General features: G+C 36.6%; 1 protein-coding gene across 1 annotated transcript; it reads right to left on the bottom strand.

The window, feature by feature from the left end:
* Window positions 1–4,600: 4,600 nt before the first annotated feature.
* Window positions 4,601–5,065, bottom strand: LOC139889933 (secreted RxLR effector protein 78-like). Its single transcript, XM_071872846.1, has one exon. It carries the CDS (start codon window positions 5,063–5,065, stop codon window positions 4,601–4,603), a length of 465 nt encoding a protein of 154 aa, XP_071728947.1.
* Window positions 5,066–19,910: the final 14,845 nt, after the last annotated feature.

Raw genomic sequence — 19,910 nt, 5'->3', positions numbered from 1 at the left:
GTCCTGGATTATTTAATATGTCCGTCTGGTTTTTGTCCATAACAGTCTATCAGTCATAAATATAAAGTGCGAGTGTCCTCGTCAAATTATCCTTATACCCGAAGTTAAATATTCCAACTAATTGGGGACTTAAACTGTAACAAGGTTTTAATACTTTGTTTAATAATTACACCAGGTTATCGACTGCGTGTAACCCAAGGTTTTAATACTTTGTTATCAATTATGCCAAGTGTCCTTGTACATAATTTCACCCCTGTTTTAATAATTCTAGTGATTATTAATCCACTCCCGTGTCCGGTTAAATGAACTATTATTCGTACATATAAATACCCCGCCCATCGTGTCCGATCGAGTGTATATAGTTATTTATAGGGACGTCCAATTGTAAATCTTTATATTAAAATTAACAAACTATCATTTAGTTAAACAAATATAAAGCCCATTAATAGCCCATAGTCTAATTTCCACAATTGTCGTTCTTTTGTCCAAACCCCAATTATGGTACAACGCCCAATTACTCAAATTTAAATATTTTTAGCCCAACATCATGATTACTTCGGATTAAATAAGCATAATAATAACTTAGCTACGAGACATTAAATTAAAAAGGTTGAACATAACTTACAATGATTAAAAATAGCGTAGCGTTACACGGACAGAATTTCAACTTACACCCTTACAACATTCGCTAACATACCCTTATTATTGGAAATTAAAATTAAAATTTAAAATTAAAATAAATATATATACATATACTACGTTGATGAATGAAGAAAATGATGTGTTGAATTCAGAAAAATGCGTTGCCTTTTATAGGCCCACACTGAAATTTGGGGCTCCGCGAGTTGCGGCCCTTGTTGCCTTCGAACTCCGCGAGTCGCGGAGGTAATATTTACAGCTCACACATCTTTAGATCCTTTCTTGCCGACGGATTTTATAATATAAATATAATATAAATATATAATTTATATAATTAATTATATATTATATTATATTATATTTATATATATAATTAATTTGCAACTTTCGCTCCGTTGCGTCGCGCGTTGCGAGTTGACTTTGATCCCGGTTCCGGATTTTCGAACGTCCTTGCGTACTATTTTATATCGTGTACTTTGTGTTTTGTAACTTGTACTCTTGTAATTTTGAGACGTTTCTTATCAATAATTGGAACCACTTTGATTGTACTTTGTACTTTTGAGCTTTTTGGTCGTTTGCATCTTAAATTCTTCGAATCTATCTTTTGTCTTCACCTTTTAATATTTAAACGAATATCACTTGTAAATAGAACAATTTTCAACTAAAATCTTGTCTTTCTTGAGGAATAATGCTATGAAATATGTGTTCATTTTTAGCATTATCAAGGGAGGTGAGATGTAGACAATCATTCCCCTATCCAAGAATAGAATAAGTCATTTCTCCACCCAGAGTGAAAACACTCACAAAAGTAGAGAAAGTCATCTCTATCTCTATTCGACAGATAAGGAGATTGCTTCCGAGTGGACCTCCGACCAAAAAGTAGGAAATTTCTTTCTTTAAAAAAAAAAATAGTCAGATAAAAATAGAACATAAAAAAAAACTACTACTAATAATACTAATAATAATAATAATAATAATAATAATAATAATAACGATAATATAATATAGTAATAATAATAATAATGATAATAGCAACAATAACAACAATACCAATCACAACAACAACAATAATAAAAACAAGAACACACAACTATAATATAATAATAATAATAATAATAATAATAATAATAATAATAATAATAATAATAATAATAATAATAATAATAATAATCTAGTTGATCGTACGGTCATGTTGCGTGAAGTTCGCCGCCTTTGTCCAAGCATTTCTCGGTGGGTTGAATTTTGCTACTCTAATCCAGCCAGATTGTATTATGGGAACCACACCTTATGGTCTTCTTAGGGGGTGCAACAGGGTGATCCCTTTGGTCTGCTGCTTTTTGCTTTGGTCTTACAACCCTTGGTTTCTAAAATCAGAGATAATTTTGAGGTTTGTATTCAGGCGTGGTATTTGGATGATGGCACTATTATTGGGGACACTTTGGTGGTGGGGAAGGTTTTACATTTGATTATGGAGGATGGGCCTCGTTTTGGGCTACATCTCAAAGTGGAAAAAACAGAAATTTTCTGGCCTACGCAGGACCCTCGCAGCAGGCAAGTAGATGTCTTTCCTCCTAATATTGCTCGACCTTTAAATGGTGTTAAGTTTCTTGGGGCCCCCGCAAGTTCCGATCCTGGTTTTAGTAGTGAACTGGTGATGCAAAGGGTGACCAAGTCCATTGCGCTTATGGATAAGGTTGCTAAGCTTGATGATCCTCAGTGTGAGTTGTTGTTGCTTAGGGCATGTACGGGAGTTTCTAAACTCTACTTTACCTTGCGTACTTGTCCTCCTAGTATATTTGAGGCGGCTCAACGCGCTTTCGATGGAGCCCTTCGATCTTCCTTGGAGCGTATTGTTACTGCTTCCGGGCCTGGGTTTGGTGATTGGCAGTGGCGGCTTGCCACCTTGCCATTTGCTTTTGGAGGGCTTGGTGTTTATTCTGCGGGAGATGTTCATCATTATGCTTTTGTGGCTTCTCGATTACAGTCTGCTGGGTTGTAGACCAAGCTCCTACGTCATGCGGGTATTGTTGGTCTTTGTCGTGCTTTTGAAGATGCATTGGGTCTGTTTAATAAAACAGTTGGGTTTAATATTTTAGGTAATCCGAGTGAGGTCGCTGCCCCAATACTCATGAAGAAATTGGCAGATGTTTATTTCACAAAGGTTACCGCTTCTGCAGAATCTACTTTTTCGTTATCTCCCCGACAATCGGCCTTATGGAAATCACAGCAGGGTGATCACACCTCTGCTTGGCTAAGGGCAGTCCCTATTTTGGGGTTGGGTCAGACGATGAACGCAAAGACTTACCGATGTGTGTTGTGCGACCGGTTGGGTGTTCCATTGTTCTCTATCTCGACGGCATGCTCTGCCTGTTCAAGGGTTTTTACTGGGGATATTTTCGGGGATCACGTGATGTCTTGTGCTGGTATGGTGGGTATTAAGCATTGACATAATGTTGTTCGGGATTCCCTTGTTTATGTTTGTTATTAATCTGGGATTTCAGCAAGAAAGGAGGTTGACATTGGGTTGTCTGGAGGGAACGACAGGGCCCTCAGACCTGCAGATGTGTTAATTTATTCCTGGGAGTGTGGTCGCGATGTTTGTGTTGACTTGACATGGTCTTCTCCTTTGACACAGTCTGGGCTTTCTGACTTTATCCCTGGACGTGCTGTGGTTGATGCGGCTCGTCGGAAGCGGGTCAAGTACGAATCTAGCTGTCAGGCGATTGGTTATGGTTTCATTCCTTTCTCATTTTCTTCCCTTGGGGAATTAGAGAAGGAGGCTATTTCTTTGCTAAAGCGGGTGCAGAAGAGTTCGATGGCGCAAGATATTGGTGCTGGTGCTGCTGCTCATATTTTTACTAGGATAGGTTTTGCTATTGCTAGAGGTGGGGGGCCCATATTGTCTCTAGGCTTCCCACTAATTTTTTGTAAGTTTTAAAACTTTTAAGTTTATTATAATAATAATAATAATAATAATAATAATAATAATAATAATAATAATAATAATAATAATAATAATAATAATAATAATAATAAATCCTACTAATAATAATAATTCATCATTATTATTTATTTATTAATAATAATAATAATAATAATAATAATAATAATAATAATAATAATAATAATAATAATAATAATAATAATAATAATAATAATAATAATAATAATAATAATAATAATAATAATAATAATAATAATAATATTACTACTACTACTACTACTACTACTACTACTACTACTACTACTACTACTACTACTACTACTACTACTACTATAGACCTAACCCATAAATACATACCCATGGTCTTACTCTATAATCCTAATCTTACACCTCCACGTATTCCTATCAGAAGTCATGTCCTCGGTCAAAAGAAGCTCCTTCATGTCAAGCTTCAATCTATCCTCCAACTTACGTCTAGGTCTTCCCCTTCGCCTTACGCCGCCAACCATGAGGGTCTCAACTCTCCTAATTGGAGCTGTAGATGGGCGCCTCAAAACATGCCCAAACCATCTAAGTCGTCCTTCCCTCATCTTGAGGGTAATGTTCTTAACTTCTAAGTTTTCCCTAAAAACATCATTTGGAATCATATCTTGCATGGTCTTACCACACGTCCATCTAAGCATTCTCATTTCTGCCACCTCTATCCTCCTCTCTTGGGCTTTCGTCATTGGCCAGCACTTCGAACCATACAACATAGCTGGTCTGATTGCCACCTTGAAGAATTTCCCTTTCAATTTAAGGGGTACTTTCTTGTCGTACAGAACCCCTTTCGCTTCTCTCAACTTCAACCATCCTACTCGAATACGGTGAGTCACATCCTCATCTATCTTTCCCTATTTGTGAAGCATCAAGCCTAAGTATTTAAAAGAGTCTTGTGGTGGTAAGATTTGGTCCCCAATTTGTATATTTCACTATATCGTTGTGTTCTTCTTCGACCGTCTCGAAATCGCATCTAAGCTACTCCGATTTATGTCTGCTAATCCGTAGTCCATTATGTTCTAAGGCGATCCTCCATTGTTTCAGCCTTCTATTTAGCTCATCCCGGGACTCTGAAACTAAAACAATATCATCGGCGAAAATTGGGCACCATGGGATGCTCTCCTGTATCCTTTGTGATAGCTCTTCCAGGATCAAAGCGAAAAGATATGGGCTAAGGGCAGATCCCTGATGTAAACCTACTTCTACCAGGAAAAACTCAGTGTTTCCCACTGTCGTTTGTACACGAGTCTTTGCTCCCTCGTACATATCTCTAATAGTCCTTATATACCTACTTGGGACTCCCCTAACATTAAGGGTCTTCCAAATCAACTCACGCGGGACACTATCATAGGCTTTCTCCAAGTCTAAGAACGCCATGTGTAAGTTCTTTAATTTTTCCCTATACTTCTCCATAAGGCTTCTAATAATGTGGATCGCCTCCATCGACGAGCGTCCTGGCATGAAGCCGAATTGATTCTACGAAACCTTTGTATCCCGACGTAACCTAGTCTCAATCACTCTCTCCCAAAGCTTCATTGTATGACTAAGCAGCTTTATACCTCTATAATTACTGCATATCTGTGCGTCCCCTTTGTTCTTGTAGATGGGAATAACCTCACCGAGTCTCCATTCCATTGACATCTTTGTGCCTCTAAAAGTCGTGTTGAAAAGGTTTATCAACCATCTAACCCCAACTCCGCCTAGGCACCGCCATGCCACTATAGAAATTTGGTCCGGTCCTACTACTTTGTTTCGCCCCATCTTTCGTAGAGCCGATCTAACTTCCTCCTAGTTAATCCTTGTGCAAAAATAGTTGTTTTGATAATAGGGTACCTCGTGTAGTTCACCGCTCTGCTCGGATCCTTCCCTACCGAAAAGAGATAAGAAATACTCTTCCCATCTCTTCCAAATATCCTCTTCTCTCACTAAACTATGACCCGCTTCATTTTTGATATATATGATGTTATCTATATCCCTTCTTCTTCGCTCTCTAGCTTTGGATATCCTATAAATGTCATTTGCTCCCACTTTGGAGTCTAGTTTCCTATATAACTCTTCATATGCTTTATCTTTTGCAAGAGTTACTACCTTCTTTGCTTCTCTTTTGGCTTCTTTATACCTTTCTTCCACCTGTGTTCTCTCTGCGGGTGTCCTATCTCTAAAATTGGTGAGCTCCCTAAACCTCGCCTGCTTTAACGCGACTTTCGATTGGACCTCTTCGCTAAACCACTACGATTCTCTACTACCCTTATGCGCTCTCGTTGTCCCAACTGCTACCCCTAAAGCCTCTTTGGCCGACTCTCTGATAGTGGACGCCAAGCGGTTCCACATCTGGTCTGCGTCAATAAGGGCTACGTCTTCCACTTCTACACTCATTCTTTTAGCAACTGTCGATCTAAAAGTATCTGCCTTCACTCTATTTAGGTTCTTCCAAAGGATTCTAGTAGGTTGTACCACCCTCGTCGTCCTGCTTACTCTTCCCTGAGTGGCTAAAACCATGACCAGCAACCTGTGTTGGGAGGAGCAGGTCAAGGCTGGAAGGACCTTACAGTCCCTACAGGTCCTAAGGTCCTCTTTGCGGAGGAGCAATGATATTGAACATTTTTCATATATTTATCATGGCAATATCCGTCATTAATAGTCCATTCGGATACGGTTTTGGTCTTTATTCGTGATAATTTGGGAAGATTATGATTTGAGAGCCGAGAAGATCTTTTATACGCCTTTTTGATCATTTTGAGGTATATTTTATGTAACTTTATCAGAGGTGCCTTAATATGATGAAGCGATGTGGTTTTAGGCATTTTTATGGAGTAAAACGAAGAAATTTCTGTTCCTATATTAAGCCGCGGCGCGGGCTATAACTGAAACTGAAGGTTGAGCATATTGATAATGGTTGGAGTGCTGGTTAGTATTAAGCTGGAGCGCGGCTGTATGGCCCGCGGCGCGGGTTGTATCTGTGTCGGTTTTTGAGGGTATAAATAGGGAAATACAACCCTAACTTTTAATCACTTTTTGTCAGCCGATTTTCTGAGCACTTGGGGCGATTTTTGGGTACTTCTGGGGATTTCCAAGGCTATTCTAACGCTCCAATCATTAAGCTATCAAGGATCAATTCAAGCAATAATCAAGATTCATTGTGCTAGGTTGATTCTTACTTATCCAACAATGTTTTTTCTATTATTTATTACTTTGATTCCTTTTGTTGCCATGGTTATTGGCTAGTTATTTTAATGTTTGTTTAGACTTATAAACCTATGTTTTGGATGCTACTTAACAGTTATTCGTTTTATTTATGATGATTTGATGTTTGGATTAAAGAACGATTCTTATTAAAGCTAGACTTTTCGATTCAATTGGTTGTGTATTTGTTTGATAGGACGAGAGTTCATTAATTTAATGCATAAATTTACAATTGGTTTGTCTTAATTAGTTGTTTGCTTACTCGGAGACGAGAGTAAATTGAGTTCATAAGGCTAGACAAAATAGGGGTGAATTACTCACAACGAGAGTTGGTGTGATTGCGATTCAAGTCTTCATCCCAGTTGAAATATTTAGTCACAATTAGGAGGTCTTAGGCTACGGGGAATTCCGTGTCGTGTAATTTTAATTGAAGTGTTTGCGCTGGGGAATTTCAGGTGAACCGATTAAATAATTCGCATAGGTTAGATAATAACTGGGGCTTAAACTAAATGCATCCAAGACTAGGTGTAAAGAGTCTAGACGAATATTCGTTTTTCCTATTTGATTTAAACTATCTTATTTTATTTGTCTGTTTGCTTTAAAGCTTAAATCTTAAAATACCAAAAATATTGTTCCTTCTTGTTATTAATGAAAGCTATCTTTGATTTGGCTAATCGTTAAATGGCCACCCAAACTATTATCTCGTAATCTCCATTTTCTAGATTAACTTAGTTTAATTCCATTAGTTATAATCTTAATTTTCACGTCTAAACTGTCATTGGAATGAATACGAATTTACCAACTTTATACTATTGCACAATCGGGTACACTGCTCGTTAGTGTGTAGTAATCCTTTTAACCGATATTTCCCATTATATAAATTATAGACGCGATTTCACACATCAAGTTTTTGCCGCCGCTGCCGGGGACAGTTGTGTCGAAAATTAAGATTGTTATCTAATTGTTCTTAGTTTAGTTTTAGTTATAGTTTATTATTTCTTTTTGTTTATTCTCAGTTGAATCGGTGCGTTTAATCAGTTGTTAGTTGTGATTTCGCAGATAACAGGTAGTGCACGACACATACGCGTTCTTCTGATTCTCCGATTCTTCAACCATTTGCAGAACCCGAAAGAGAGTTATTCAAAGCGTTAAGTCAAGAGCAACAGTCTACGGTGGATTCATCTTTTTCTTCAAGTGCTAATATAATTAATTTGGGTAGTAGTTCTGAGACTGTGGTGCCCGATACACCACCTGAAATCAGAGAAGAAGAAGAAGAATCTTATCTTTCATTAGATCTTTTCGAGACTGGAGATATGGCTGACCAAGCTGATCAACCGAATCGTCCTCAGACTATGGCAGAAAAGTTGAAGGCCACATGAGGGGGCCAAGGCAATTCGATTACTCAACCGAACATCACTCAGCCTTTTCAAATTACAGGGCCGATCCTGAGTTTGATTTCTTCTGACTGCCAATTTCATGGCAAGGATAGTGAGGATGCTAACGAGCATCTTCGTATTTTCAACGATGTTTGCAACTTGTTCAAACTGCATGAGGTTGCCGATACTTCGATCAAGACGAGGCTTTTTCCCTGGACTCTTAAGGGAGAAGCTAAGAGATGGTTAGATAAGCAACCAGAAGGAGCGATTACTTCTTGGGATACGTTAGTAGATAAGTTCTTATCAAAGTTTTTTCCCGCGTCTCGAGCTGCTAGACTTCAAGCAGATATTTCTCAATTCAGACAAAAGAGCAGCGAGACACTATTTGATGCTTAGGACCGTTATTCTAATTTGTTACGCTCGTGTCCGAAACACGGGTTGAATGATTTACAAAAGGTCCATATTTTCTATAAGGGGTGTGACATCCCAACTCGTCAGAGTATTGATCAAGCAGCATGTGGGACTTTGATGGATAAGACCGAAGAAGAGGCACTAGAGATTATTGAAAAGCAAGCTGCTTACACTCACGAATAGCATCAAGATCATGAGTCAACTCGTTCAGCGTCAGTTAAGAGAACCAAAACCACTGGTGCATATGATGATTACGGGACTATTAATGCTAAGTTAGAAAAGTTTGGTAGACACTTGGAGAAGTTGGAGAAGGACATGCATTGTATTAAGGTTGGTTGTGAGTATTGTGGGGGATTACACTTAGTAAAAGATTGTGATGCGGGTTTGACTATGAATCAGAAAGAAGAGATCGCTTATATTAGTCAACAGAACAACAATCAGTTTCAGGGACGTGCGCAGTTTAATAGGAATTTCAACAATCCCTACAATCCTCAAGGTAATCAGGGTTCCAGGTTCCATCTAGGTTCTAGTGGAGGATATCAACAGCAAGCTCCAGGGTATTTTCAAAAGCCCCAAGCCGAAGAGAAAAAGTCTAACCTTGAAGCTATGATCGAAAAGCTTGTGATGTCTCAAACTCAGCTTGTTACTACTGTTACTCAGAACAATGAGAAGAACAATCAAATGTTTCGAAATCAATAAGCAGCTATTCAGAATTTGGAGAAACAAATTGGTCAACTTGCTAGTCAGAATAATGAGAGGAAATCGGGGGAGCTACCGAGTAAGACAGATAATAACCCGAAGAATGGGTACGTTAATGCTATCACCACCCGAAGTGGTTTAGCATATGATCCACCGAGGAAGCCTGATAAGTATGATTTGCGAGTGCCGTTGGTTAAAGATAGTGAGCCGGTTGTAGTTAGTGAACCGGAGGGGGATAAGGAGCCGGAAGAGGTGATTGAGAAGGTTGTGAGGGTACCAGAAACTGTTGCTGCGAAACCGATAGTTAGAGTATCAACCACCACTCCCATTCCCGAGGAAGCAGAGAATGGAAAAGCTGGAGGCAGAAAAGTCCAAGTTTATGGACTTGATTAAAAAAGTTAACATTAATTTGCCTTTTATTGATGTGATTGCAGGTATGCCCAAGTATGCAAGGTTTCTTAAGGACTTGCTAACTAACAGGAAGAAGCTGGAGAACGTGTCTTCAGTTAGGTTGAATGCCGCATGCTCAGCGGTAGTTGCAAACAAGCTTCCCGAGAAGCTTGAGGATCCTGGGAGTTTCACCATTCCTTGTTTACTTGGTAATTTGGATTGTATGAGGGCATTGGCAGATTTGAGGGCTAGCATAAATTTAATGCCCTATTCTATTTATTTGAAGCTAGACCCCTGGGAGTTGAAACCCACGCGTATGGCTATTCAGCTGGCTGACCGCTCCATTAAATTCTCTCGTGGAATTATCGAGAATATGCTAGTTAAGACCGGGTCGTTGGTTTTCTCGGCCGATTTCGTGGTGTTGGATATGGAAGTGGATGAGAGGATTCCACTGATTTTGGGTCGGCCATTTTTAAATACTGCTAGATGTATCATTGATGTTTATGGTCAACAGTTAACCCTTAGGATAGATGATTTGCATGCAACTTTCTCAATTGACCATGCTTTAAAATACCTGCCTACACTGATGATACATGTTGTTTTCTTAACACTGTGAATGTCCAGTCTGAGTTTTTGCAGGAATTTCTAGAGTTACAGGGTTCAGGAGAGTGTTCATTGGTTGAAATTGATGAAGAGTTGCAGGTTGAGGAGGTGGATATTTTGACTACTTTGATGGAAAACGGCTATGAGCCGACTGAGGAGGAGCTCAAAGAACTCGAACGTGATGCGGATTACCGGAGCAAGTCTTCAATTGAAGAACCTCCCGAGTTAGAATTGAAGCCACTTCCAGATCATTTGAAATATGCTTATTTGCAGGAGGAATCTAAGCTCTCGGTAATTATTTCTTCTTCTCTTACTACAGGTCAGAAAACTGAGCTTGTGACCATGCTCAAGGCCCATAAACTGGCCATTGCATGGAAAATTCATGACATCAAGGGTATTAGTCCCTCATATTGCACCCACAAAATCCTAATAGAGGAAAACTCCAAACCTGTGGTGCAACGTCAAAGGAGGTTGAACTCGCACATGCAAGATGTTGTGAAGAAAGAGATCATTAAGCTCCTCGATGCAGGTCTGATTTACCCGATCTATGATAGTCCGTGGATTAGTCCGGTACACTGTGTACCGAAGAAAGGTGGTATGACTATTACCACCAATGATAAAAACGAGTTAATTTCCACTCGGACTGTCACAGGGTGGCGTGTTTGTATTGACTACCGGAAGTCGAATGACACCACACGCAAGGACCACTTCCCGTTACCTTTCATGGATCAAATGCTAGAGAGGTTAGCGGGAAACAGCTTTTATTGTTTTCTTGATGGTTTTTCGGGCTATTTCCAAATTCCTTTCTCGCCCGAGGACCAGGAGAAAACTACTTTCACGTGCCCGTATGGCACATTTTCATACCGACGCATGCCCTTTGGCCTTTGTAATGCTCCGGCCACTTTTCAAAGGTGCATGATGGCCATATTCCACGATATGATAGAGGATTACATGGAGGTGTTCATGGATGACTTTTCGGTCTTCGGTGACACTTTTGATTCATGCCTTCTTAATTTAGAGCGGATGTTGGTAAGGTGTGAAAAGTCTAAACTTGTGCTCAACTGGGAGAAGTGCCATTTAATGGTGCAAGGGTGCATAGTACTCGGGCACAAGATTTTTAGGGATGGTATTGAGGTGGATCCTGCAAAGGTAACAGCTATTAAGAACCTTCCACCTCCCACTGATGTTAAGGATGTTCGGAGTTTTCTCGGGCACACCGGTTTTTACCGGCGGTTCATTAAGGATTTTTCTAAAATTGCTAACCCGATGAATAAACTCCTCGAAAAGGAAACGCCTTGGAATTTCTCCGAAGAGTGCCTTAAGGCATTAAATCTTCTTAAGGAGAAACTGATCAATGCACCCATTATAATTGCTCCGAATTGGTCCCTTCCATTCGAGCTTATGTGCGATGCTTCTGACTTTGCTGTTAGCTCTGTTCTGGGTCAAAGGGTCGAGAAACATTTTTGGCCCATTTATTATGCAAGCAAGACCTTGCAAGGAGCGCAATTGAATTATACTACCACTGAAAAGGAGCTCCTTGCGGTGGTCTTTTCGTTTGATAAGTTCCGGTCCTACTTAGTCTTATCTAAGACTATAGTCTTTACGGACCATTCCTCTCTAAAGTACCTTTTCGCTAAACCGGATGCTAAACCTAGACTTCTTAGATGGATCTTGCTTTTGCAAGAATTCGATGTTGAGATCCGGGATAAAAAGGGTGCCGAGAACTTAGCGGCCGATCACCTTTCGCGTCTTGAGAATCCCTCTCGTGAGGTTCTCGATGAGACTACTATTCATGATGATTTCCCCGATGAATATCTCATGAAGGTGGAAGAGTGTGAAGACCCTTGGTTCGTTGATTTTGCTAATTACTTGGTTGGGGGGTTCTTAGAAAAAGGTTGGTCACATCATAAACATAAGAAATTCTTTAATGACCTTAAGTATTATTTTTGGGAGGACCCTTATCTCATTAGGCGGTGTTCCGATGGAATGATCCGCCGATGTGTTTCCAGAGACGAATGAGAGCGCATTCTTGTCCAATGTTATCATGGACCGACGGGTGGGCATTATGGTCCCCAAGTTACGAGGCGGAAAGTCTTTGAGGCTGGTTTTTATTGGCCTACTATCTTCAAGGATGCCCACCGAATTTGTCGATCGTACGATGCTTGTCAACGGGCGGGTCAAATCACCCAACGAGATGAGATGCCTCAAAATGTCATCCAAGTTTGCGAGGTTTTTGATATATGGGGGATTGACTTCATGGGCCCGTTTCCGAAATCCAATAATAAGCTCTACATTCTCGTTGCTATTGATTATGTTTCAAAATGGGTCGAAGCACAAGCTTTGCCTACTAATGATGCACGGGTTGTAGTTTCGTTCCTTAAACAACTCTTTTCTTGTTTTGGTGCCCCGAAAGCTTTAATTAGTGATCGGGGAACTCACTTTTGCAATGCCCAACTTGAAAAGGTGTTGAAGCGATATGGGGTGACCCATAAAGTTTCGACATCCTACCATCCTCAAACCAATGGGCAAGTCGAAAATACCAACCGAGCTTTAAAGAGGATTCTTGAAAAAAACCATTGGTTCTAATCCTAAAGAGTGGTCGTTTAAGCTTGATGATGCCTTATGGGCATTTAGAACGGCATACAAAACGCCAACCGGAACCACTCCTTTTCGGTTACTTTATGGTAAAGCATGTCATCTCCCGGTGGAGATTGAACACAAGGCTTTTTGGGTTCTCAAAACGAGCAATCTTGATCTTAAGGAGGCGGGACGTCTTCGTTTGAGCCAATTAAATGAGCTAGAGGAGTTAAGGCTAGATGCTTATGAAAACTCGTTGATTAGTAAGGAAAGGACAAAGAAGTGGCACGATAGTCGTTTAAAAGATCCTAAGGAATTTAAGGAGGGGGATAGTGTGCTTCTTTTCAATTCACGGTTCCGTTTGTTTCCCGGAAAGTTGAAGTCTAAGTGGTCGGGACCATTTATTGTTCGTAAGGTGTATTCTCATGGGGTGGTTGATTTAGTTAACTCTAAGGGGGAAGAGTTTAAGGTTAACGGTCATCGGATAAAACATTATGTCGATGGACCACAAGAGGTGGATGATGAGATTAAACTCATCTTTACCTCTAACGCCGCGTGATAGTCTTTGGTGGTAATCTTTGTTGTAGAGTTTGTATATTATTTTTGTTTTGTATATTTTAATGCTTGAACAGGTACAACATGATCATTGTTTGGATGCTTGGTTGCGCGAAATTGTGGTTTAGTTGCAAAAAACTTAAAATTTTAAAAAGGAAAAGTCGACTGTTTCAAGCCGTGGCGCGGCTGTAGAGCCCGCGGCGCGGGTTAACAAGGGTTTTGCATGTCGAGGGTTTTTAAAAGTTCAGGGATTTTTGATGCATTAAGCCGCGGCGCGGCTGGTAGGCCCGCGGCGCGAGTCCTGTCTGGTGGAAATTAAAATTCATTTTTTTATAAAAGGAAATGGGTCAAACCCGACCCAATGGTAATACCCGACGGGAATTAAGGATTTTTAGGGTTATTTGTTGTTTGAAAAACACACACAACTTATCAACTTCAAGCACGATTCAAAAATCTCTCAAACCCTAATCTTTAATCTTCAATCTTTGTTTGAATTTCTTCATCAATTCTCTAATCAATGGCACCAAAGGTCCGATTTTGACTTTCTTTATCTTGTTCTTGCCTAATTGCATGCTTATTTGTTGTTTAAATACAGATTAGGTTTAGAATTAGTATGGAGTTGTTAATTTTGGTCTTGTATGCTTAATTTTATCATGGGTCTTTGTTGAATATGATTAGTATGTATGCAATTCATAATCTTTTTGTGTTTTTCATGCATATCTTTGATTCTAGGGTTCATGGTTAATTTGATTTTGAATTAGAGATGAGTAATTTGGGAAAATTGGTTATGGGTCTTGTTAATTATGGTTTGACTTGAATGATAAGTGTGAGGTATGTCACTTTGGCCGGGTCATTATGGTTCTAGTTTTAATTGAATGGTTCTCTTATAATTAATTTAGTTTTATATGATATAGATGCCATGAAATTGATGCTATGATGACTTGGTGCTAGTTGTTGTAAATTTTTGGATTGAATTGTTAAATTTGGAGTTTCAAACTATCTTTCCACTAATGTTATTGATTCGAACGGTTTAAGTGTATGTTGCTATGTTTTAGTGGATGATAATTGTTTGCGTACTTGGAAAGGGTGATAGTTTGTGATTTTCATATTGGTCATAATTGATTATTGCTTGTCGAAGTTTGTTGACTACAGTTGACTTATACTTGAAATGTGGATTGTTTTGAATATGAGCATGGACTAATCTTTAATGCTAATGGCAATGTTTTGCTTTTGTGTTTGGTTTGTTTGGTGTTTGTTGATGCAGAAGCAAAGAATCTCAAATGCTCAAAGGGAGGAATAGAGACTTTTGGAAATTCAAACCAATCCTAAAAATTGGTTACAAGCGTTAAGGGATGATGAAGAATATGCCGGAAGGTTTGGATATATTAGAAGGCGTCTCATCACCGGTACTTGGTATTTAGACTGGGCCCCGCCAGAACAAGCGGGAAGACATTTGAGAACTCATCTCCAAGGGGTGCTTACATGCGTAAAACAACCGGGGAACCATTTCATTCACGCATGGGAGCAGGCGTTTTTGTGTACGGATGTTATTTATGAGGAATTGGTGTGGGAATTCTTCTCCACATTGACTTTTAATCCTCGCAGTGCAGTTTCAGATAGGAGTTTCTTACAATTTCGCTTAGGAGGGATGGATAGGGAGATGAGTAGGTTTGATCTTTGTCGGGCATTAAATTTGTACCCCGAAATGGATGATTTCATTTTAGGACAGTATTTGAACGAGACTAAATTTTATGGTGCCGAGTTCTTTAATGCACAACAATATTGGTATCAATTGAGTGGGAAGAATCCATTTGTGTCTAGTGAATCAAAGGGGTTGGACATTCGGGACATAGATGCAAGATTGATTCAGAGGTTGTTGGGTTGTACGTTTTGTGCACGAGTGAATGGGTATGACAAGGTGACAAATCATGATTTGTGGTCCATTTATATGATTAAGCATGGACAGTTTGATGATTTGGCGAATTTGGTAGGTGAGTATTTTCGTACGCATGCGATGGAGAAACAAAAGGCAAAACCACTTTTGGGTGGTCATTATGTTACTAAAATTGCTCGATTTTTCAATATTAACTTCACTCGTTGTACACCGGTTCGGGATTCAATGAAACCATTCGGGGTTCGATTTTATATTAATGCGAAAATTTTGATGTGGAACTCGGATCGGTCTATGTTAGTTTAATATGTTGAGCCGTCTCAACAAGGTGGGGCGAGTGGTAGTGGTGCTTGGAAAGACCCGTCCTAATCCATCCGGACGAAATCCATATTGATTATAAACGATTCACAACAGTTGATTACATCGCGAGGTACTTGACCTCTATATGATACATTTTACTAACATTGTATTCGTTTTTGAAAAGACAATCTTTCATTACATCGAAAGTTGACAACATGCATACCATTTCATAATATAACCAATTATAATTTACTTAATAATGATCTTGATGAACTCGATGACTCGAATGCAACATCTTTTGAAATATGTCATGAATGACTCCAAGTAATATCTTTAAAATGAGCAAATGCACAGCGGAAGATTTCTTTCATACATGAGAATAAACATGCTTTAAAGTGTCAACCAAAAGGTTGGTGAGTTCATTAGTTTATCATAAATAATTATTTCATAATTTTAATAGACCACAAGATTTCATATTTCCATTTCTCATAAACATACGTCCCATGCATAGAGACAAAAATATCATTCATATGGATTGAACACCTGGTAACCGACATTCACAATATGCATATAAGAATATCCCCATCATTCCGGGATCCTCCTTCGGACATGATATAAATTTCGAAGTACTAAAGCATCCGGTACTTTGGATGGGGCTTGTTGGGCCCGATAGATCTATCTTTAGAGTTCGCGTCAATTAGGGTGTCTGTTCCCTAATTCTTAGATTACCAGACTATATAAAAAGGGGCATATTCGATTTCGATCATTCAACCATATAATGTAGTTTCAATTACTTGTGTCTATTTCGTAAAACAATTATAAAAACAGCGCATGTATTCTCAGTCCCAAAAATATATATTGCAAAAGCATTTAAAAAAGGGATTAATGAAACTCACCTAATGTATTTTGTAGTAAAAATACATATGACTATATTGCACAATTGAACCAAGCAGGGTTGGCCTCGGATTCACGAACCTATATCATTTTATTATTCATTAATACATATATAATCATAATCGAATATATATATTATTATTAGTGAATTAATTTTCATATTGATAAATTATATGTTATTTTATATATATTTAAATAAACAACAATTTTTTTAATATAGTTAAGTTTTATATTATATATCTTTTTATTTAAGAAATCTTTTGTCTACTTAATATAGTTATAATAATAGTAGAATAAGTATACTGATAAAATAATAATTTTCTTAATAATAATGTTAATAGTATTTATAATAGTTTTTATATATATATATAAAAAAATACATATTCAAAGTAATGATACTTTTTAGTAATGATTATATTAATTTTTAATAATAACAATACTCGTTAATGATAATCATTTTAATAAAGGTGATACTATTAATAATAATAATACTTATGCCAATATTAATAATTCTAATAATTATAGAAAATGATACTAATACTAATAATATACTTATGTTAATAATAATAGTTCTAATATTTATAAAATGATAATAATAATAATAATAATCATAATCATACTAGTGATAATAATACTTAAAATGATAATTTTTGGTAATGTTATTAATAGTACATACAATATTAATATGATAAATTTAATAACAATATTAGTAACGATAATAACAAAAATACATAAGGACATTACAAGTAATAATATTATCAATAATGATAATATTTATAAGATTATTAATAATAATACTAAAAATTTAATACTAGTAATAACGCTAATGATAGTAATAACTATATTAATGATATTCATAATATTACTAATACCTAATAATAATAATAATTGATAATTGATATTTATTACATATATTAGTAGTATTCTTAACAATAATAATTACAATACTAATATTATTAACAATAACTATAATAATCATATTTATAATAATAATAATCATAATAGAAATAAAAGAACTACCTTAATAAGCTTTCAACAAAAAGAATGTCCCAGTCCGAAATTGAACCCGAGACCTCTCGGTTACACTAAAACACCCTGAACCATAGCTCTACCCATTCCTTTCTGTTATATTCTCTGATTAAAACTATATCACGCGTATTTCTGTTTTTCCTTCATCTTCTACAAGAGCATAACCCACTTACACCTTCATCATCATCATCCTTTATCATTTATTATCATCATCATACACATAAAATCATAACATTAACTTCTTTATTTCATCAACGTATTATAATTATTATCATAATGAATCTCTAATCACGATTCAACATCATTAAACATCACCATTAGATACACCGAATCATCATCGTGTTTTCATACGTTATCATCATCATTATTCTATTCGCTAAGTAGCACAGAAAACAGCACGCATCATGGTAGCAACTTAACAACGACTTCTTAGTTGGCTCTCGGCCCAGATAGAGGCCCAACAATGATTCAATTGGCCTAACAATGATTTGGCCCAAAATATATAAACTTAACAGCCCAATGTGTTCACCCTTGACAAAACGAATCGGTCGACAGGGAGAAAAATAATAAGTGGGGTTTCTTGATTGTTTGTGAGTGTCGGCCATAAGAAAGGCAAAAGGAACGCGTGCAGCATCTTTAAAGGGATAAAAAATATATAATTGAAGCAGCCTTTTCTATTCCTTATTTTTTTTATCAGAAACCTTGAGAGTCGATGAGGTTCAATCGTGAGAAAAAATAAACATAGCAGCCGTTCTTCATCAGAAAAGAGACAAGGAGAGAGAGAAGTGTAGTTGATGGCGGTTATGATTGAAGTGGTGGCGGTATTGGTGATTCGAAGGTGGTTTCATGGTGTTGTAGGGTATCGGTTAAAATAGAAAACAGAAGTAAGTTTTCATGGTGTTTACAAGTGGGTTTTGATAAATACGTGTTTGGATTCAATGGTTAGCAACGAACGGTATTGGTTTCGATGACTGTAATAATAGCGAGTATTAACAAGAAGGAGATGCAACAGTAATAATATGCAGTGGGTTTTTGATAGAAATAAGTGGGTTTCATGTGGCGATCTTGATTCTGGGTTGGCAACGAGATAGGAAAAACAGTGATGAAGTTGTCTAAAAATTGGTACCCGGTTTATGATAAGTTTCAAGTAGCTACGATGCAGTTTTGATGGTTGGTTGATAGGTGTCGAATAACAACAGAAGTAGCCGTAGGTGGTGTTTTGGTTGTTGGTTTTGGACAGAAACCGAAGCCAGAAACAATAGCAAGTAGTTAAACATGATGAGGGTGAGAAGGAATGGGGTAGATAAGAATTTGGTGTCGACAGAACCCAGTACACAAAAAATATAAACAATTAAAAAGAGAAAAAGGCTTCTAACAGAATTTGTTAGTTTGTGAATAAATTAGAATCAATTGGTACTGTTTTGGTGACATAAAGCAATTCTCCTACAGTATGAAAACGATAGAGAACAGAATATTTATTTGTATCTAACTTTGTATATCACAGTTCTCATATAATTATTGGATCATATTTATGTTTTTTTTATATATATCTATATATATTCTGTATATGTATAACTGCATTATATATATATATATATATATATATATATATATGTATAACTGCATTATATATATATATATATATATATATATATATATATATATATATATATATATATATATATATATATATATATATAATTCATAAATTCTAATATCTATAATGTTATTATTAATAAATACTAATACTAATGAATATTTCGAAATACTAATAGTAATAATAATAATAATAATAATAATAATAATAATAATAATATCAATAATATTAAAAATAATAATAATTGTATTAATAATAATTGTAAATAGTGGTGATATTAAGAGTCGTAAATTGATAATTTTAATAGGTTTACTAATAACAACCAAAATAAAATGATAACAAGTATTAATATCAATATTAATGTTGATAATAATTTTAATGAAAGTAATGATCATAATTTTAGTATAACATTATACTTTAACTTATAAATACATATAATACACTAACCTTATACTTTATTTTTATTTATATGGTAATCTATTTGAATATTTTATACGTGTTACAATGTACATATAATATTACTTATACATAGTAATCATATATAGTTATATATATATATAATTGTTTTAGATTACATCTAATTATTTTGTATCTCATTTTACATATTTAATTTTATTATTTATTTTATAATTTCAAATTATTATATATACAAACATTCATATGTACACATATTTATTTTCAACAATTGTTCGTGAATCGTCAGACATGGTCAAAGGTTAAATGAATATATGAACACAATTTAAACTTTTTGAGATTCAACTTAACAAACTTTGCTTATCATGT

The sequence above is a fragment of the Rutidosis leptorrhynchoides genome, chromosome 2, assembly GCF_046630445.1.
Source record: "Rutidosis leptorrhynchoides isolate AG116_Rl617_1_P2 chromosome 2, CSIRO_AGI_Rlap_v1, whole genome shotgun sequence".
Taxonomy (NCBI): Eukaryota; Viridiplantae; Streptophyta; class Magnoliopsida; order Asterales; family Asteraceae; genus Rutidosis; species Rutidosis leptorrhynchoides.
This window is presented reverse-complemented; position numbering and strand designations above follow the sequence as displayed.

Excerpts from the sequence above, each read along its gene's own strand:
- LOC139889933 (XM_071872846.1), bottom strand. The coding sequence starts at position 5,065 with ATGGAGGCGATCCACATTATTAGAAGCCTTATGGAGAAGTATAGGGAA.